General features: G+C 35.7%; 1 protein-coding gene across 5 annotated transcripts in view; it reads left to right on the top strand.

The window, feature by feature from the left end:
* The window catches only part of LOC150080653 (uncharacterized), a 213,155-nt gene that overhangs the window by 167,175 nt on the left and 23,089 nt on the right, over positions 1-22,891 (top strand). For 3 of the 5 annotated variants that reach the window (XM_090381862.1, XM_090381861.1, XM_090381863.1), the window contains exon 4: positions 11,362-13,818. In XM_090381862.1, the coding sequence (XP_090237988.1) occupies positions 11,474-13,818 (2,345 nt within the window). In that variant the 5' untranslated portion in view covers positions 11,362-11,473. The remainder of the gene's footprint in view (positions 1-11,361; positions 13,819-22,891) is intronic. The other 2 variants (XM_090381864.1, XM_090381865.1) reach the window with 1 other exon arrangement.

The raw sequence follows: 22,891 nt of genomic DNA, 5'->3' as shown, positions 1-22,891 counted from the left end.
TTCATTTATATGCATTAACAATGTTCAGATTTCTCTGATTCATGTTGCTGACATACAATGTTCCAATGATTTGTATATCTTTAAAATGCTACAAGCTCTCTGCTGGTAACATCAGTAGTTGGTCTTTCTTTTGATTTTGGATTAGCCATGTAGCATAGATTAGCTATATTTTTTATAAAGTTTGTTGCTCTTCAGTAGGATTAAGTATTATGACCTGATGGATTCATCCTCCAGCATTGCAGCTTTTCTAAATTTTGAGCATGTGCCATTGAAATTTCTTGGTAATTATATGGAAGTTTGCCATTGCTTTCTATCATTTTATGCTTACTGCCAGGTACCTGCTTGCTACAGCATTATTTGCTTGTCCGCTTGCTCATTTGGTTTTAGCTTAATTGTGCTTCTTTGTGTAAGTTAAATCTATCATTTTTTGTGGGCCTTATAGCAGTATGATATCCGTATTGAATTCCCACCTTAATTCTTTATATTGCATAAGAATATTTAATAAAACACATTTTATCACATCGAAATATTTAATCAGTTTATTGATATGAAGGAATAAAAAATCAATACTGCCCTGCCAATAATATCTGGACACTTGCATATCTACAAATATAACTTTTATTTACATGAAATTAGTAACATGTGCTGAAGACTTTAGCTTTTACAACTCCTAGTCTCTGTGGAACACTCCATCAGTTTTTTTTTTTTGTAAATTTCCTCCGATATTTTCTGACCTTCAGCCTTCAGAGTGGTAACCAATTCAGCTTTGCTTTTTTCAGTGGTGAGATTTTCTGTAAGATTGGGGTCAGAGCTCTGGGCTGGCCAGTCTAACATTTCAATGCTAATGCCCTCAGACCAGTTTGTCAAAAACATGAGCAGTATATCATGGAGAATTTCTTCTACTGATACAGGATGGCTCATCCTGCTGATGATCTGTCCCTGACGTGCTGCAACAACATGGGTAATACATTATTGTTCAGGACATCTAGATAGATGTCAGCATTCATGGTTTCATCCAAAGCAACCAATGGTCCCAAGCCAAACCATGAAAAGCAGCCCCAGACCATCACCAGTTCCTCTGCCAGGAAAATTACAGTTCAGCAGGTAGCTTTCTACATGCATCTGCCACACCCTAGCATGATCAGACTTGTATATGTTTACCATGACTCATCACTCTAAAGCACAGCCTTCCATTAGTCAACTGTCCAAGAATGGTGAGCCTTACACCAAGCTAGGTGGAGTCTGGAATTAGAGTGATTAGTGGCTTGTGGATGCCTGCATGACTGTGATAACCCATATTATGCAGCATCCTACGCACTCTACTGGCTCCGATATGTGTCAGGCGATTCTTTACAGGGCTCCCTTGTCACACGCCATCAGCTTCGGTGGTTTTTTGGATCATTTTGTGACAGTCAGTACCAGTCCATTTCCATTTGCAGATCACATCAATTGTCAATCTAGGGATTCTCACTGTCATCATGTCACAACAGACTAATTGCTTATGTGATGTCCAATTATCGTTCTGTATGGAAGTCTTAAAATTTTCTGTTTATACTCCGGCAAGACAACCAGGTCAGTAGAGTTTACAATAAATCATCCATACAAATATTATCGTATTTAGTAGTCACGGGCTTAAACCCCGGTCCACTCAAGGAATGCGTGCTATGCACTCTCGCTCATGACCACTTGGCTACGTCAACTCTGTTGATCATGAAATCCTGCATTCACAATCTTACTACTGTCTCCTCAAAGGCTTATGAGCATATTTATAATTGTCTGACACATGGTGCTTGGGCAGGATGTGACCAGCTATCATTGGAGGGCTGTTTAGATATTAATGATAGGACAGTGTACTACTTTAGCAAGAGAAATTCTATAGATTTGGGGTTACTTGCAACAGCTCTCCTTTCTCTCATTCCATAAACCTTTCACCCACATAATTTGTGGTGCCAACTGCATATGTAAGTAGTGCATTGCGGAATAGCTAGTGAGTGACCTTAAACTGTTTATAAAATCTCTTGATTACAGAGCACTAGATGACCTCACCAAGTTCCCCTTGTCAGCCACAGTAGAGAAGCTGTGGGTTTGCTGGCACAGAAACAATGCCTGACATTTAAGGGGTGAAAAAGTCACCTTGTCTGATGAATCCCCATTCATCAGCCTGTAGTGTTGACAGCTGAGCATGTTCCACGCTCAGCTGTCAACACTACAGGCTGATGGTAGAAGTGTGAATGTAGGGGTAATGTTTTTGTTGCACATATAAGATCCCCTTATAATGGAAGATCAATATCTGAAGGTCGTAGCCTACTTGAACCTTGTTGCCAACCAACTGCATCCCTTCATGCTCAGTTCTATCTGGCATCCAGCAGGATAATGCACCATCACAAGGCATGGATTGTTCAGGGATGGCTCAAGAACATGGCCACTTTACTATACTTAATTAGCCTGCACAGTCATCACACCTCTGCCTTACTGAGCGTTTGCAGGTTGAGGTAGAACAAGCTATTTGCAGCAAAGATTTATCTTATAAATGGAAGCAACTGTGGTATGTGATGAAATCTACATGGTTCAGCACTTCATGGAGCTTCTGCAGCCACCTCAATCCAAGCTGCCTTTATTTCTTATTCTGAAAATGCCATTTCTTATTCTGAAAATATTATTAATTTTCTAGCCTTTTCAAGACTAGAACATATGCTAATGAACCCATGCTAATCCAGTATTGTATGCAACATCTTTCAACTTTAATAATTTCAGAAATTCTAGAACTGGAATTTCAAAGTTCACAACACCAGCAAGCAGTTGTACACAATGGTTGGCTTTGAAGGCTCGAATAATTCTGATCTTGCCATCTTTTGATTTCATGACATTGTCCAAAGGATTACTTGACAGTGATCCAACAGTAACAGAGCCTTTTCTTCAGCTTTTTTAGAAAGCAGTGATAAAACCTATGATACAAACTCAGTTTCAAATGAGAAAGTAAAAGATATCATACGTAATCCAAGAATTGTCTATTTTTATAAATCATATGTAGAGATTTTATGTTGACGTGCTTAAAACGCTAAGGACTTTGACCTTTTCTATTGAATAATGGCTTTAGCTTGGGATTTCCAGTCTTGTTTGCACTCATTAATGCAGTAATTCTCTTTGTTAGTTTTCATGCCTGTTTTGTTGGGAACTTTTTAATATCCATTGGCTTGTCGGGAAGAGTTTTATAGTGCAGTGCTGTTTTGTCACAGTTGCACAACTGTTCATCTGTAAATTCAACATCTTGAATCACATTACACAGGAATTCAGGAAATGCTTCTGTTGCTAGTGCAGATTCACCTATAAGACTAACCTGAATAACCCATGAAGAGCCTTCCATTTCCAAAACCACCCTTCAGAAGCTTTAAATGTGTTCTCTCCACTAAGCGGCTTATGAAATTTAAGTGCCTGTGCTTTCAAAATACCCTATTTATTGGTACTATGCTTCTGTAGAAACCACTTGTACAAGCATTAGTTCACATCACTGTTTTTGCAAAGTCTGGTTATCTTTCTTTGAAGGCTAACTTCATCTTCTGAGAAGTTTATGAATGGACACAATTTTTCTTCTTCTTTTATCCGACCTTGGATCATTCCTTCTGGAATTCCACACTCGCAAAATATAATATTAGTATTAGCCATATAGTGCAAGGAAGCCACAGGCTTTTGCTGTCCTGGCCAAAAAATAGAAGTAGATAAAGTACAAATTATGTGCTTCCTTCTTCACTTAAATAACTATCTAGTTGACCTTTGAATTTCTTCAAACTGTCAACCTCAACTACTGCAAAGGCAACTTGTTCCAGTAATCAGCAATTTGCTGGAGAGGACTTCCTGCAATCTAGTTTAAACCTTTTCCTCTGTAATTTGAATTGATAGTGCCTAGTTCTGGAATTCTTTATAACAGTGAAAATTCTGCCTTAATTCATTTTGCTAATACCTCTTAGAGCTTTACTTACGATCATCATCTTTACCTCAATCATCTGAAATTTTTTACCTTTCAATGAAAGTGTTTTCTTTGATTTTGGCACTGAAAATTCCAGAAACTTCTGTCTCTTAAGTATTATGCAAATGATAAAAATGCACAACCAAGTTAGGCTATTTCTTGATAATTACATTCATGTGCTGAAAAACAGCAGCATCTCATTTTCAGTTATTCTTATCCATTCATTATGCTCTCTGGCTTCACATCTTGGATTGGATGTCAATCTGAAAATCCCATGTGCAAGCTCACGGGGTTTGTAGATTGACATTTTGTCCGCTGTCAGTCAAAGGGAAATAATATTCAGATTCCTAAATAAGAAAGGATATGAAACATTTGTAGAGGTGTTTTATTTTCAGAGGATAATTAAAATATATTTTTAATTTAATTTGTGTTTATAATAGATTGAATATAAATGTGGTAACTTTTTACCCCATTACCCAAGTGCACATGGGGAACCAAAAAACACTGACATAACCAAATATGGGAAAAATTCTGTATATTATATACCATAATATTTTGTTAGTTTACTGCTTTACTTGATAATGGTTGCTGTGAGGTCTACATTGAATATTTTGGCCAAGGATGTTGTGACTCAGGAAAATGGCTAGAAGCAATTACTGTAGAATAGAAAGAAGAATCTGTCATTTTTACTTGATTTGATCCATCTCTCTCACTATTGTAATGTAATTACAATTTTTTGTTACCACACTGACAGAGTTTCTCTGTTTTTATGTAAAAACTCAGTTTTTCCTCCTTTTTCTTTTCACAAAAAATAATAAAACTACAATAAAATTGGATTTAAAAAAAAAAATTGCAGATTTCTGCCTAATTTCATTAACTAATTGGCCATCAAGTGTGTGGTAGTCTACAATTGCAAATTAGAAACACAGCATTGTTTTCTGTTATGTCTCACTACTTGTGTAGTGTGCAACTAATTAATATCTTTCAATACAATGTCAAAAAAATAACAATGTAAAAGTTTAAACACATATACATAAGATTTTCCATATATTGTAGAACCTGAAAAAGGTAACACATTTGCTCTTGAGTACCATATGTAAATGCGATTTTTCAATTTTAAGTGGTGGTTTTCAATTTTGCAAACAAATAAGCATTAACAAAAGCATACAATGCATAGAAAGAAATGCAAAAGTAATGTTGCATTTCATGGTGATGATAATGTACATAAGAAGTGCCAAATGTTTATTTGCATTGTGCACTGAGTTGTACTGGTCATGCATGCACATTGTTTGGATGTATGTTTCCCCGATAGCAAAGTAGCAAAAAAATACTGTTGTAGAAGAACAAAAACAATGCATTGTTAGTGAAGTTGCACAGGTAAGGAAAGAAGAGGTATGGATAGCTCTGAAAAATGGGTTAATTTCGATTGCTACTACAGATGGCAGTAATAAGTGGTTAAAACCTTTGTCATGCTGTGTTAACCTTTTGTAATAATAATAATAACAACCCACCAAATTGAAAGCAGCTTGCTCTCAATGTCAGCATTGAAAGGTGACTACAGAGTACAGTATTGCACATCTTTTTCTGAACAACTTGAAAGTGTGTGGGTGGGATTTGTTCAAAAAAACTACAGGCACAGGACTTCACTAACTGTCTGACAACTAGTGTTTTTAATGTGCCTGTTGATGTTGTTGTAGCAAAGGTATTAAGTGAGGAGATTGAGCAATTGGAGGTAATAGGGCTGTCCTTGTCATCTTATTAATTTGTGCTGAAAAGGGATCTATATGCCTTTCTATGAAAGTGAATCAATACTTGATGGAAATATATTATCTAGAAAGAAATGCTAAAAAGGAAAAATAGATGAAACAATTTCAACTGGTGCATGCCATTGAATGAGAGATGCCTTTTCCTTTTTTTTTTTTTAATATTTTTGGGTTCTTTGAATTGTGCTTTAATAGTGCCAATATTTCTTCTTTTCTTAATGTACAGTAATACCCCGACTTACGCGAACTCGGAGTTATGCGGTTCTTGATTTTTTCGTTTGGCAACACTGCTGCTCACTATCTTCAAGGTCGTTTTTCATATGTTATCGATATATGGTGCGACGGCAGAGAGTGAGAGCGAAAGATGAACAAAATTCAACTTTACTGCGCATGAGCTGCACACATATACAAGAATTTGTATTCCAACTGTCATATTTATATGTGTGCATTCGAATTCGTGCTCAACGTTTGTCGGAAATTACATCGTTTTCATGAGAGAAATGGATCGCGTCGGTCGAGCCGTATACAGTCAGTCTTCATATAACACGTGTTTACCCTACACAAATTCGATCATACACTATTTATAAATACGGTAACGATATCTTATAAGATAACACGAACCGAATTGGCTTATGCACGATTCGCCTTTGTGTTTACAAGAAATGGCAGTCGAACGCAACACGATAGGAATGAAGAGAAGATCTGAAAATGTATTTGTTTTAGGGGAAACACATTTCACCATAATAACATAAAAACCAACACAATTCCAGCTCTCGGTATGCAATTAGATCGAGTTTACTACCAGTTTATAAGAGATTCCATTAGCAGAAACGCAACTGGATTTTTATTGTTTTATGGTAGTAACCCCTAGAAATGTGAGGTGTTAATAGTGTATCTCTGCCTTTATGATGTTGTTTATTCAGTTGCTACATGGGTGCAGCTTTGTTTATGCATATCAAGTGTGCCTCCTCGTTTTGTAATTGTGCTTTTTTCCCTAAAAATAGTAAAATACTTAAAAGGCGTGAAAAGGAAGCGTACTTGTGAAGACACTGCAGATTCAGAGAGAAAAAGAAAAGCAATTATCGATAAACAGAGGCGGACTGGATCAAAAATTCTTACCCGGGAAAATTTATAGTGGCCTCATACTATGGTTTATGGCCAAAATCATACAGGCCCACCGGGGTTTCCCCAGTAAGGCTTATGGCCAGTCCACCTCTGTCGATAGAGAAAAAATATGAAATTGTGAAACGCTTTGAGCGAAATGAAAGACCATGTGATATTGCACGTGCTACAGGCCTAAATGAGGCAACGGCGAAAAGCACATGACAATTGCAAACTTGACAGAAGGTCTTAGCTCAGTTGAAAAGGGCTTAAAAATTTTAGAAAACATAGACTACAACGAAGAACGTGTTATAGTTACAAAGCAAGGAATAAAAAAATTATTAGCTTGCTACGAAGAAATTCTGCGTGAAAAAAAGTGTGTCGTCAGACGAATTTGTTAGATTTTATGAAGCCATCGACATCGAAATAACTTTTTTACGTAAGTCATTTATTTTTTAATACATATTTTGTATTAATATGTATAAAGAACTGCAATTCTATTAATATTTTTCTTCTAAACTAGTGTTTTTGTTAGTCCTTGGTCCCAATTAAACAAATTTATATGTATTTATATGCAAAGTTGTACCCCGACTTACGCGAATTCGACTTAAGCGATTTTCGTCAGACCCACCTATCGCGTAACTTCGGGATATTACTGTATTGCAGTACTTAAATAAAAAAAATAATTAATTCTGCTAAAACTTGCAAAAAATATTCTAAATTTAACATAGAAACATGAATCTCATTCTTTTCCAGTTTAAATGCCATTAAGTGCAAAAATTTCAAGCACAAACACATATTTCTGCTTATGTATATAAATATTTAAAAAATTAAAAAACATTGTGTAGTCAATACTGTTAGTTCTTCCATTTTCAGGTGTATTTCAAAATTTATTTAAAATTTAATGTGCTTCATAGTGTGCAAAATTCAAATTTATGTATCTTGCTCCTTCATTTTGAAGCATGTATATCGTTAGTTGTCTTTGGTTAAATGTTAACAAGTAGAACAGTTGCAACTATTGATAAGCTTATTTAAAGAAGAGGTTTGAAGTGTTCAGAAAACTCAGCAGTTTTTTTTCTCAGTTACCAAATTGAAAAGTGCATTTCATTAGTGGTAAGTGTTACTGACTCGTATCCAAATCTAGTTCACAATCCAAAAGTTTTGAAAGAAGACAAATTTAACTCAAGAAAAATAACTGAATCACAAACTTCTGGCGAAAGCAATCCTAAACAGGCCAAGCAAGCTGTGAATTCTGCACATTATCTTCACTCACTCATGTAGAAAGTCTGTACATGTTTCTCTCTTCTCTCTTGAAGAAATCAGTTTGCATGTTTCTTTTAAATGTTATGCCAACATATGAAAATCCAAACAAATCTCTTAAATCCAGTGTACCTTGCCTCCATGTACTGAGGTCATTACTCCTAAATGTGCCGAAGAATTTTATGCGCAAATTTATTTTACCAACAATTCAGATCTTCCATTTTGGAAATTTATTACCACAGTAGATTAAACCAGAAAGATGACTCTAAGTCATGGGCATTTCTATTGCCAAGGTTGTGAAGAGCCTAAAACAAGAAAAAGCTTGTTTGTTTGCTCAGTGAGGAAGTACTTTATGGCTGCATGTGACTTCACATTGTAAAAGTTCCCATTGAAAAATTATGTGCTTATAAATGTTGAGGTAGCATAAATTTCATCAATTGGCAATGCATCATTTTCAAATTTAAAATGCAATAGGTATTTTGCAACATATCAGTTCTGATGGTTTCATTGTTGAAAAACCTATTATGCTGTTATGAAAGGAGAAAGAATTGATATACAGTTAGGGAACTAACAAGGAGCTTGCAGTGTAACAAAATATCCTAATTCATGCTTAGCATTTTAACAGTTTCTCCTAGCAATGCTTGAGTATGAGAAAATATTCAGCCAGGTTAGAAAAACAAAAACTGAGTTAAATTGTTCTGTTTCTGGTGAGGTTTTGGAAATTGTTCCTGACATCCAAATCTACACAGTAGGGCTATCGTTATGAACAAAATCTTGTTTAACATTTCCGAAGAGGGCAAAATTTGCGACTTGAAGCAATCAGAATCAGTGTCTAATAGAATATCCAAACAAATCCATAGTCAGAAAAATGTTAGGTGAGCTAATGTTTAAAATCATCGTGTTTTGGCAAACAATGCAATGGAAAGGCAACAGTGTAGTTAGTCACGCACAATTAGCTTGAGGCTGTGCCTGTATTTTAATATAAAATGTGTATTTTGCCAGTGAATTTTAATTTCTAGTACAGTATGAACATAAAAAAAAAAAAAATTCCCATTTTTCCAAAAAACCTTGGGGGTTTTTTTTCCCCCCTCCCCTGTTTTCAAATGCCTGATCACCATCTATACATTATGTATATAGCCTGTGGCATGTATTTAAAAGTTGGTCTAGTACAGTGCTTCTCAACCTTTTATCATTCACAGACCATTTCAAGCATTCTTTACTTACCGCAGACAACCAGATAGGGTTTCTTTACATCTATAAATTTTCCTGACAAATTTATAGTTTTTTTCTTTTATTATCAGCTCTGCTAAATAATGAATCAATGGTAATAACGTACGAATGGCAAGGGAAATTTTAAAAGAAAGAAAAATTTATATGTTGTCATTTTTTATTGAATAAATAAAGTAAAAAAGGGTTTTAAAATTTTTAATCTGATGGTTGTGCCTGCTTTCTTTTACAAAGTAAACAGTTGATTGCCAATTTTAATTTTATTTGTGATTATATTTTATGTTTACAATAAAATTTATCTTCCGCGCACCACCATTAACGAACTCACAGACCACAGGTTGAGAAATCTACCTTAACAGGAGATTCTTTTCTTTTTTTCCCACTGTGAGGAATGTACTAATCGGAAATTAAATCTGTAGCTGAAAGAAAAAGAAGAGGATTACTCACCTCCTTGTGTGTCCATCCTCTCTAGTAATTTAATTTTTCCTTAAATTTATTCAGACCATACACTTCCACAACTATGTGGTATTTTTTTTAGAGGCAATGATCCTCTATCCAAAAGCAAAATTTTACACATCTATCCTGCAACCATCCTTACTCAATTTCTCAGGAAGCAAAGCTTCAGCTGATGTTTGTTTCAGGCTGAAGTGAATCGTCAACATTTAGTTCACTTATCCTATTTAAAGCCTTACATACCTCATTCAGAGCCTAGTTTCCACATGCTGCAATTTGTGGGGTTGAAGTCTTTTCTGGTAAGAGTACTGTTTTGTGTCCTTGACTAATCTGGCTATTCTTCTCTGCATCCATTCAAAGGGATTCACATCCTTCTTAAAATGAGGCTTCCAGACCTGTATGCAGTACTCAAGATGTAGCCTTACCATTGCTTTCAAACTTGTGCAACTTTCTTGTGGGGTTTCTTGAAACAGAAGTTGTTCTGCAGGAAACCTTCTACAATCATTGATGTATGCCTTTGGGAACTTATTCATCTGTTTTCTGAGAATCTGAGCATGAATCATAACATTTTTAAGTTAAATGAATAAATGAGTTTTTAGGAAACATTTAAATGCTGCAACATTTCATGCATTTTCTGTTTTCCCTACTTTTGTGCAGATTCTTGCTTGTTTGTTGATGTGGAATTCTTTTCCATTGATGTTTTCACACTGGCTTGCTTTGGTCAGTATTAGTCTGGTTTTGTGTAGAGATGGACAATCGAGAGTGAACATTAACATTTTTTATAATAAAGTAAAAAAAAAAAAAAAAAAGGTTAATTGTTTCTGCAGTTAGTTTTCCTAATGAAATTAATTTATTATTTCTAATAAAATTATAGGATAAACTTGATTATGCTTACAATTATTTTTTAAAAAATTCTTTAATATAGATCTAGATATTTTTTAAATCTAGATCTATATTTTTCATGTATGGGCTCTGGGGAGTGCACATAGATCTAAGTTTTTAAATTTGTTTCAAACACAGTTTCTGTTAATTACAAATTTTTTTTTTTTTTTTGTTTTTCTCCAGTAATTTCTGCAGTTATCTGCATTTCTTGCTAAAATTGTGTACACAATTGATAATAGATGGGAACACAGAAAATTTCTGATAATTGGAAGGAGGCAATTGCACTTGTCATGCCTTTATTTGTCCGATTTGGGCAAAAACAGTGAAGACTAATTCAAATGCAGACATTCATAAAATCAAATCTAGTAATACATAAATAACTATAGGAGATACTGCATCAACGAAAAGCAAAAGATGTTTTTGTTTGTTTTTTAATTCTGATTTGATTTTTCAGTTTTACTCTTGTTGGCAATAAAGTCAAAAGAACAAATTAATATTTTAAAATCAGTTGTATACAAAGCTTTAATTTTTGCAAAATTTCAAAATTCCATGAGAAAACTCACTCTTTACAGAGCCCCCTGTTATCAGAAATTCGCTGTAGGTGGTGCACACTAACATTCAGCAAACTCACTTGTGAAAGGATTAAATAAAGAATTTTTAAATTTTTAAATGGTGTCTAGTACTTTTATTTAAAAATATTTTTATTTTCAGGTAGAAAGCAGAAGCATGTTGTGAGAATAAAAAAAAAAAAAGAAGTAGAAGCTGAAGATGAGGCTGAATGTTGGTCATCCAACATCTCTTCCTGAATTAGTATGAAACTAGCATGGCAGAGTTGACTGCAGCTGGGGATCATTCTGAAGAGATAATAGGACCAGTGAAAATAAAGGAAGAAAAAAAGGATGTAGAAGAGAGTTCCGAGAAGGCATCAGGTGGCATCAAGAGCATTATTACCAGTCTTCATCATCAGACACAATTAACCCAGCTGCAGGCTAGAGATGTTACCATTACAGTTGCTTCTGCATCAAATGACAGAAAGAAATCGTCATCATCAGAAGCTAGCAAATTGCCCCCACCTCTACCTCCTCCTCCACCTTCCAGTTCAAAACCAGAACCACCACCTATTGATTTTACTAGCATTTGTGGAGCATTTGGTTGGACTACGATCGGCAATGTCCACCTGCCATTTATTATGCGTGGTACTGAGAGGTTTGTTGCTGTACGCATGGTTGAGTGCAGAATCATTAGCAGGTATGCTGACATCCTGCCATGGACAGTTTTTACTTGCACTAATATTAAAAGTTACTATATTACAGAAAATGAAGCAAAACTGTTAACAGAAATTAATGGGTATCACTGTCATTTTCAATTTGGTTACCAGTCCTTTTCTACAAAGGACGTTGTGGTCCGTTTGACTGACACAGTCAAATTTTATGAGTTTCTGGAAAGCTGCAGAGCAAAACTACAACCTACTAGTTCAAATCCACTTTTCAAAGATAAATGTGGTTTTGTCCTTGTAAATATGATTCCTATTCCATATGTTCGCAAGGCTGGTAAAAAATATTTGCCACTGAACATGATACATGATAGCATGGCATCATTATCACAAAGTGAAAAAGTCAGTGAATGGGACTTGGCATATTTACGTTTCTTATGTTTTGTTGCCAATATTGACCAGCGTAAGGTAAAAGTTGGTGGAACTTTGTATTCTGTTGAAGAGCTTCGTAAAACTGGACATGCATCATTTGAAGAGTGGTGGCCAAATATGCAACTTTTTGCAGATATGAAAAATGGAAAATTTCATTCTCAGCTGTCTCCATCCATGGGATCACTGTCAAGGTTTGGAGGTTCTATATCTGTTGTGCAGCAAGAACAGTTTCATGGAAGTGAATCACAGAACCTCAGGGAAAAGCAGAATGAATTTCAGATGAGGCATAGCTTGTTGTCACCGAATCTTGGTCTTGAGAAATCTGCTGATCAGCAGAACAACCATTCGCCTCGATTAATTCCAGTGAATGAACCGGACCACACTTCAAATAGTAATGGAAACAATCCTTTGTTTCCGTCTTCCCTGGAGGGCTTACTTTCAATGCCAACTACTCATGATTATCATAGAACTCTGAGTTATCAGTCACAATCTATTAGTGCTGGCCATGGAAATTCATTATGTGAATTTGGAGCAAGAAGACATTCAGCTTCAGAAGGTGGTCTTTCAGCCTTGGCAACTAGTAGACCAAGACCTTTTCCTCCGCCTCCTCCACTTGTAAGACTGGGAGGAACTCCAAGGACAAGTCATGTTGTTCATAATGATCACTCTGGAGTTCCCAGACCACCAACCTTACATCCATGTATAAGATCAGGAGCACCACCTTCTCCCAGTCCTTCTTGGCTTGCATGTGCTCTTGAGACAGAGTGGCTTGTGGCCAGCAGAGGTGATGTTTTACAACAGCCCAGTCAAAAAGAATGTAGTGTGAATAATCTTAATGAAAGGTTAACACAAAGACTTAGCACTGATAGGGAGGCTGGAAGTGAAATCGATGTTTCTTTGGAGTGTCAGATTGATAAATCAAAGTTCTTGCCTGATACTGCCGATGACAACACTGTACTCACAAATGTTTTACAAAACAAAGAAGCTTTCAGTCAAGATTCACAATCTCAACTGCAAGGCAGAGATGAAAGGGTAGTGTGTACTAACAGTAACAGTCCAAGGCCATCTATGACTATTGGGCCTCCACCTTACTATCCTACACCACCTCAGTCATCCCCCTTGCAACCTCTGAGTGTTCAGATATCTGAGCATGTTCAGATGACTGGAATGACAGATGTGTGTCCACCGCAAGCACCTAGTGGTGTTATTGACCTATGCAGCCCACCACCATCTCCTGAAATAAGAACAACTGTGCAATCTACTAGCCCCAGGGGCCACATTTTTGAAAGTAATCATTTGCAGTTTAGCCCTCCATCAAGTAGTCTCCCATCACATGTTGTTCGTTTTGTGCAAGTAGGTGGTCATTATGTACCAGCTGTTAATATTGAACCCCATAATTACAACTCATTATTAGTGATACCTGTCTCTGTTGTGACAAACAAGTTCCTCCCAGGCACGTCTACGCAGTCATGCATTACCACGCTGCAGCATGTGTTTGGAGTAAAATTATATGAATGTACAAGGTATGTGATTTATTCCCTTCCAGAATACAAATATGTTACTTGATTACAATTAAGTTTAAATGTTTGCTATTACAACATTAAATTTCAGTTTGATCACAGTATCTCATTAATATTCAATATTGTATGTACAATATATTCTTATGTTTTGCAGCTGGGTTGAAGACCTGCTTAAAGCAGGTTTGCCAACCCAGCTGTGTGTGACCCTACATGTTATTATGTGCCCAAGTTTGAAACTAGTATTCACAAAATATTGTTAATATGGGCAATGTAAAAATTGTTTGCACAATCTGTTATGAATTGTCCTATATTTATTACACAGAATATTGATTTGAGTAAATGAACTTCATGTATTGTAGTTAATTCATCCTGTCATTTCACTTTAACTAAATTGATGCCATGTTCTGTTGAGTTGCCAGTCACTAGATATTCTGTTCTCATTACTGTTTGTATGTTTTTTTTTTTTTTTTTTTTTTATTATTATTATTATTAGCCATATGGTACAAGGAAGCCTGACGCTTATGCTGCACCAGCCAAAAAAAAAATTCCCGAGTTATCGTGTGTGTGTGTGTGAGAGAGAGAGAGAGAGATTTATTGATAGAACATGGCTCTGCTGAGTTTCCAGACATTCTGCTCCAATTACTTTGTTGTGTCATTGTTGGAATATGATTATTTTGTATAATTCAAAAGTGTGACCTCAACTTGCTATTCATCTTTGCTTTTGAATGTATCAATTTTCCATGTGACAGTATTTAAATTTAAAAAATAAATTGGCAAAAATATCTTTGTTTCTGGTAAGGAAATGAAAATCACCGATGAGCAAAGCATCTTTTAAGAGAAATGGAGACTGGTACTTTTTTGTTGAAATGAAAAACAAACCTTTTTGATGTGTAGTGAGTAGTTTCTGTTATAGAGTTGTAGTGAGTTTCTGTTATAGTGTTGTAGTGAGTAGTTTCTGTTATAGAAACTACTCACTGCATTCAGTTTACTGTTAAAAAAAAAGACATTATAGAGCTAAAAAGCGCATCCTACATTTGAGTATTTGGCAATTTTACAGAGATAAACTGTCTGCATTGGAATATCTTTTGAGTCAGTCTTCATTCTTCGAAACTAACCTCCCCATCAGAAGTCATTGTCTCAGAGCCAGTTTCATTGGCCAAAATCAATTTTAAAAAATCAAAACCCTTTTCTGATGTCAAATTTATTGGTGTTTGATGATGTTGCTGAAATTATTTGCCTGGAAAAAAATATTAACAGCAAGAAGTACAAAAGACTTTTGTACTTCTTGTGAACACGGTAGCAAACCAAATAAGGTAGTCTCTTAAAAGAAGTTATAAAATGATTTTAAAGTTTAATTTATGTGTGAATTAATGGATATTTATTTGTTTTGTTGTTTTTAGGTTTTTGTGACAATTGTTTTTCAATTCTCATGGTGCCATGTGATGTTGATTTGTTTTTGGAGGTTGGTGACTGCCGTCTTTCCATAATTCTTTCCGATTTGCTTGACGTGATATGAGAGTTAAAGGCATAATTATTTTAATTAATAGCTATTTTAATTTGATTTATTTATGACTAAGCATGGGGGCAGGGTTCATATTATAATCATTTGCAATTGAGTGTTGAGAGATTAACAGTCCTACTAAAAAAGTATGAGGTTTTCTCCTATAATTTAAGATTATAATAATAGGACTTATTGGGCTTCATAGTCCTTTTTGATTTGAATTGTGATAGTTAGTATAATTCTGCTAGCTCCTCTTTTGTAAATGATTTTGCACTTGATCCAAGCAATTGTGTAATATCCCCATCATCAGCTTCGTGGAATCCAGCTTCTTTTCCTAGACTTACAATTTCGTTTTGTTTTGTAACCGTGTCACATTGCATTCTTCATATTCATGAACTACATCCGGGTGTGACTTTTTCCACGAGTTATTAATTAATCTACACAAAATTTCTTTCCAAGCTTCTCCAATCATTTTTATACTGTGGAATAGTAAAACTTTTCCAAAAATCCTTCACGTTATTTTAATTTCTTGTATCGGTTCCAGAAATTAATCCTCATAACTGCAGGGAATCAGATACCAGGAACCCCCTGTATATGATATCAGAATTATTTTTTGCATCCAGTTCCTTTGTAAGCCACATCATAGTATCCAATCAAATTTATCAGACAAGACTTCCTCTTAACAAACCCATGCTGTGTCTGAACTATAACTGCAGTCTTGTCCAGATGGTCCTGCATTGCTTCCTTAACCAGTGACTCTTATTTTCCCTGGAACTGAAGTTAGACTAACAGGTCTGTAATTACTCGTGTCACCCTTTGTCTCCCTTTGTGAATTGGGAACACATTTGCACATCTCCAGTCCATGGGGACCTCCCCTGAGTCCAAGTTCCTAATGGTTTGCTTACTAGTATCCTTTGCTGCTTCCTTAAATATAACTGGATAGATCTCATCTACCCAAGGTGCCTTTCTTATGTTCAATTTCAACAATTTCTCCTCCACTTTATTTCTCAACAATTTCTCCATTTCTATTGAAGATGTGAAGATTACATTAATTATATTAAGAAGTTAATGTAGGAGTTGAAGGGTTGAACACTATTCTGTTTTATTTGAAATAATTTATTGAATTGCAGTTGCTGCTTTTTTGATGTACAGGTAGAATAGCAGTTAACTAAATAAACATCTGGAAAATGCAGAAGAAAGTAAGGGGTGGGGAGATTTTTTTCTATTTCTGATTTGTATTTTACTGATGTTTATTTAGTTCATTTTTATTTGGTCTGTACATCAACTTTAAAAACAACTGCTGTTCAATAAATAATTTCTAATTCACATAGGGTAAGGGTAATGTGAATAGATATCAGCTCCCTTCATACTTGGTACTGCTTAAACTTTTTAGGCACATCTGCAACATGTCAGGTAATTAGTAATGGAGCTGATGTTATGGTGGGAACATGAGAAGATTTAATAAAATTAATCAAAGATTCAACAAGAGTCGAAACTAACCTGCTAATGATATTACTACGTTATACACTGGGAGAACCTGTGTACTAAGTCACTGAATATCAAACGTGCCATGTCTGTAATCAAAGTAGTCCATTTCATTCAGTCTAAAGTTCTCCAACACAGAAGGGTTTTTCAAGAAATACCAAGGACACAGAATTTGTGGATATATGTTATTCTGAAGTTCAGTGGTTAAATTGTAAGAAAATGTTGAAGTTGGGTTTCGATATGGAAGCTGAACAAACTTTCATTGAACCGAAAGGAAACAAAGGTTCAGTTTCGTGATGAAGAAGGAATGTCTGAATGTCTTCTTAGTTGGCAAACTATGCATCTGAACAAGTTGAATTATCCATTTTCCCAAGGAAAGACAAGTTTATAAATATGTTTAATCACAGATTTTGAAATTATCTTTGTTTTTAGTAGTGACAGTGAGGGCCCACGGAAGTTTTTATGATTTTAACATTAAAGGAAATGACACCCTTCAGTGTCATTTTTGCTCCATTTTCTGTTAATGCTACTGAAAACTTGCAAGTGGTGCATGTACTGACATTCAGTATGATTAGATTGAAAGAAAAACTTCAAGTTAGCTTGATAGACTTCTATAAGTATGTGTCAAAAGGAAGATATGACAATATTTACAATTGTGCTCTTTTCATGAGCTCATTTTATCAGCACGTACAAATTGGTATGTCTGAAAACATTTTCCAAAGTGAAAAATGTCAAGTTTTTTGCCTGATCCCATATCACCGATGGCCATTTTGAGAGTTCACTCTGAGTGACCACATCTTACCCCTGAAATAGCATAACTTCTTTGTGAAAAATAGTGTCAGGTTTCACATTGACTTTTGAAAATGTTTTTTCAGTTATGAATAAAAATTCAGTAAAGAAATGGTAATGCAATTAATGCTTTTGTTAATGTAGATTTTACTGAACCAAATACTTAGCTATTGTTATCCAGTAATGAATTTTTTTAAATTTAATCTTGTCATTCATGATTATTTTATACCCTAAGCACATGTACATTGGAGACTGCACAGTTCACAGTTTCATTCTCTGTACTCTCAACCATGTAAACAAAACATAAAATAAATAGTATGGAGCTTAATAAATTGTTATTATAAAATTATGCTGGAGAACTTGTTTGCAGAAGTTTTGAGTTAAGAAAGCCTGTACATGGAAAGTAGTAACTGCAGTTTCTGTAAAATTCCAAATGAAACATTAGCTAGCAATGGATAAATTAAAGTGAGTGGCAAACTTTCATTTTATTAAAGTTAATATTTCTGTAAAGTCAAAACAGATTGTAACATTTTTAAGGGAAAGTTATTGCAATTATTACTAAAAGCTTTACAACCTTGGTTAACAATCAGTTTCAGAAAACACTGCCTTTGCATCAATAAATTAGTAAAGGCTACTTTTCTTTGTCAGTCACAATTATGAAACCCAATGAGAGATAAATACAGACTATGTAATGAATGTCAAAACTGGTTCGTGGATGAGTAATTGATCAACAGTGTGGCACAACATTCACTGAAAACTTCACTGTAGGTATTTTGTGCGTATAATAAAAAAAAAGTACATTTCTACCAGGGTTTTTTTTTTTTTTTTCCCCTGATATGATCCGATGAACTATTACAAATTCATAAATTTTGACCACTCGACTACATCAAGCTGTATTATATTATATGGAATATGGCCCGTAAGGTAATAGTCACTTAATGAAACACAAGAGTGTAAAAACACTCGTTTGAATGGACCATGGTTCAACCATGTGCAACTGCTAAATATAATTATTGTATCCATTGTTGAAATGATCAATTGTGACTTCTGGCGTGAAAGGCAACAATACTGTTCACTTTCTCTCATACAATAGAGTATTTATTTAAAGTCTGTTAAGTTGTGGACTTTGATAGTCAGCTGGCTTTCTATTGTAAATTCCTAAGACCAAAGCATATTTCCTGCAGCAGTCAGAAGTCAGCTGTCTCCAAAGAGAATTCATAGACAGCAAACTGCCATATGACTTTTCACAAACATTAAGTTAAATATTATTTAACTTTTACTTAAATTATATTTTTTATAGAGAACCAATATATCATCCGTTTACATTGGTCAACATGCAATGTTATGAAAATGAAAATATCCAATCTTGACTAATTTCATGCTGCTGAACACGAAAATCACATTAAAATTTGTCAATCCGGCTTTTGTTTTTGAATTACAGTTGGGGTCTCATATTAGCGAGTTACTCTACATTATCAACTATTGCTCTTGGCAAAGTGCATGGCGACACCTCAATTTCGGTATCACACACTCTTATCACATGATCGGCAACTGTCACCTTGCTCTGCATCACGTAAGTTGTTGCCTCAAATGTGTCTTCAATTCTGTTGCAGTAATCCTCAAATAGGCTAGGTACTGGGAAATTTGTTCTCAGTTAATGGTTGTTCTCTGTGAGATTCCTGCTTTTTGCACAGTATTTGTGTCATGTAAGATTAATATGCCCCTTAATTGTGTAAATAGTCCGGATGACTTCTGTTACGTGTGTGGAGAAGTCACGTTAGCTTCAAGAAAGCGTCCCTTAACTCAAGCCATAAAAAAAAAGCCCCACTTTTACTTTTGGTGTAAAGTAGGCAACCAGGACAAGAACTGAGTTCCACACATATGCTGCACTACCTGTTCATCAAAGCTCAATGCGTAGGTGAATCTGAAAGGGATGTTTTATGCCTTTCGTAGTGCCCATGATATACAGGGAGCCAGCAAATCATGTCACAGACTGTTACTTATGTATGGTGCCTCCTATTAGAAAAGGGATGACAATGAAGAAAAAGTGGATAGTGGCGTGCTCAAATATATCATCTGCAATTCGTCCTCTGCCTCACAGTGAAGTACTACCTATTCCTGAACTGCCCAACCATTTTTCTGTACACTCTGTGATGAAGGTGAAGGCACTGAATGTCAACTTGATATACATGAAGAAGTATAGCAGCTGTCTATGTCAAGGGGTCCACCATTTTGTCCAAACTTTTATCCTTCTGAATCGCATAAGATTACAAAGTGAGCTTAATGACCTCATCAGGGATCTCAAACTGCCGAAGAATAGGGCGAGCTTTTGGCCTCAAGGCTACAACAGTGGAATCTTCTAGATCATTCTGTGAGAGTGATAACATTTCGTACTCGAAACAAAGACTGATAAATTCTATCAAACAGAAGATGAACTCGCTGTTTGTATGTTAATGGTCTAATGGCAGCAGTGAACACGAGGCACGTTACCAAAAAGTGGCGACTATTTATAGACTCTTCTAAAGTTACCCTTAAGGCTGTGTTATTACACAACGGAAATATGCTGCCTTCAATACCTTTTGCATATGCCATCCACAAAAAAGAAATATATACAAACATGGCGAACATCCTCTTAGGTGTACGCTATCTCAGAAGTATGAGCGGCAGATATGTGGTGATTTAAAGGTAATCGCCATTTTATTAGGACTACAAAAGGATTACACTAAATATTGTTTCTTTCTCTGTGAGTGGGATAGTCGTGCCAAGGATACGAGAAGAGGAGTTGGCCTCGACAAAAATCATTAACACCTGGAATGAAGAACTACCTGTTCTTCCTTCCAGAATTTGAACCTCTGGTAGATCAAAATAAAGTTTTGCTTTAACCACTCCACATCAAACTGGGGATCATGAAAAATGTTGTGAAGGCTTTGGAAGTGAAAGTCCTACATTCACATACTTGCAAGAGAAATTCCCATGACAAATACAAAGAGAAAACTACTTTTTTTTTTAAACAAGAACCAAACTGCCATTTTAAGCGCTATAGTAGTAGTAGTGGCATGTGATGCAAAAAAGCAAGTGTATGAGCTTATGCAGCATCAGCCAAAAAAAAAACCACACTATGCCCTCCAAATGCCTGCCCAGTTCCTCCTTAAAGTTATTTAACCTATCAACTTCCACAACGACAGATGGAAGTTTGTTCCAGCAATTAACTGCCTGCTGGCTAAAGGCAAATTTCCGCACATCTATTCTACATCTGTCTTTTCTTAATTTGAATTTATGCCCCCTTAGGTTTGTAATCTGAACAAGTGGAAGGATCCCACCTCAGTCAGATCACCGCGCAGGTGCCTAGTCTCCAACTGCTGCAATTTGCAGAACTTAAGCCTCTCTTGGTAAGAGGATCCCTTCATTCCCCTCACCAATCTTGTGTCCCTTCTCTGTACACGCTCAAGCAAATCTACATCCTTCCTAAAATGAGGCCTCCAGACCTGTACGCAGTACTCAAGGTGTGGCCTGACCATTGCCTTATACAGAAGGACAATCACCTCCTTTTCCCTGCTAGCAAAATTCCTATATATCATTGACAAAACCCCATGACTTGCCCTGGCAGCCTGTCTGCATTGCTCAGAAAACTTCATATCTGACTGTACAATTACTTCCGGGTCTTTCATTTTCTACCACCTTAAGTGTAGTACCTCACAGTTGGTACATTTCTCTGGGGTTACTTCTACCCATATGCAGTACTTTGCATTTGTCAAGGTTAAACTTCAGTTGCCACTTCTTAGCCCATCTGCCCAAATTATCTTGCAGCAGCACACTGCCATTACTGTCATTAACAACCCTGCCAACCTTTGTATCATCTGCAAACTTCGACACTAAGCCTGATATACCTTCATCAATATCATTGATAAATATACAAAACAACAGAGGACCCATCACCGAACCCTGTGGGACTCCACTAATAACATTAGTCCACGAAGAGCAGCACCCATTAATTACCACCCTCTGTCTTCTCCCACTCAACCATCCTTTTATCCATTGTAGCAACTTACCCTTAATACCATTCTGCTCCAATTTGTACAATAGTCTTCCATGTGCAACAGTGTCAAAAGCTATTTCCATTTTTAGCACCCCAAAATCTATCAAGTAAACTTACTTTCGTGCCTGTAACAAGATATGACCCAAAATTTGTTTGTAAGAGGATAATCAGCCAGGTTTAAAAAAAAAAAGTTCAGATCTCTTTTTGGTGAAGCATTTGAAAATTCTCCCAAACCAAACTTTGATCCAATTTCTGAAGCAGGCAAAGTCTGCAACATCTTTTTTTGAAATAGTCATAATTAGTTGACGTATAATGGACAATCCAAACAGCCAGATAGAAAAAGCTTGTGTAAGCCAATGTTTGAAAGCATGTAAACAGCTTAGTTCTATTTTAATATAAAAATGTGTATATTTCAGTGAAATTTCTAGTGGTACTATGTGGACTTAAGCATCCTGCCTCTTCTGAAAAAAAGCTCATTTTTGTCTCTTTTGGCAGTAGCAAAAAGTTGTGCAGTTAGCCTTGTACTTATGATGTTTGTCTGAACAGTTATGGGTACTGATATTTATCTTGTGGTTCTTTGTACATTTTCTTCACAAATTGTTGAATATTTACAGGATTCCAAGTATCAGGAAGTCAACTGAAAGCCAGCAATGAGGACCGACCCTTGCAGTTTGATTTCTTTTATTTAAATTAATTATAAATGTATACAATCTGTTTATTGCTTCCCTTTTGTGCCACTTGAGGTGTATGTTGCAGTTCCTCTCCACCACTGCTCAAGTCTCTCCACAGTACTTTTATGATTGAAGCTTCACAGGATGCCACCTGTAGAAATTTTTTAAATGGATATTTGCATTTTAATCATAGAAGTATTACTCGGCCTGATCCATAAATGAGCAAAATTTCAGATGAAGTTTTGACCATGACTAAAATGCAGAGAGTACTATTGTCTCAATTTATTTTTTAAATCAATTAAATATGCATTGAAGAGAACCTATCGTTGAAGACCTGCTAAGGGTACATAGACACTAACACCAGAAGAACCACATTATAAAATGCTAGCTGTTGATCCCAAATACATAACCTGTCTTTACTCTCATACAGCCATTATGGATCATATATTTCATAGCATGGTTCATTTGGTGTTACTTTCTGCGTACCTGTCATCAGATATCAAACTTTAGGCTCTGTTTGGTATATATTTAATTGGATGTAAAGATTTTAGGGCATCTGCACCCTATGCATTTTAGTAATGGCCTTTGAAGAAT

This window comes from Mastigoproctus giganteus, chromosome 9 (genome assembly GCF_048544385.1).
Source record: "Mastigoproctus giganteus isolate SK-2022 chromosome 9, ASM4854438v1, whole genome shotgun sequence".
NCBI classification, from domain to species: Eukaryota; Metazoa; Arthropoda; class Arachnida; order Uropygi; family Thelyphonidae; genus Mastigoproctus; species Mastigoproctus giganteus.
Note: the sequence above shows the minus strand (reverse complement) of the source record. Positions and strands in the feature narration are given on the sequence as shown.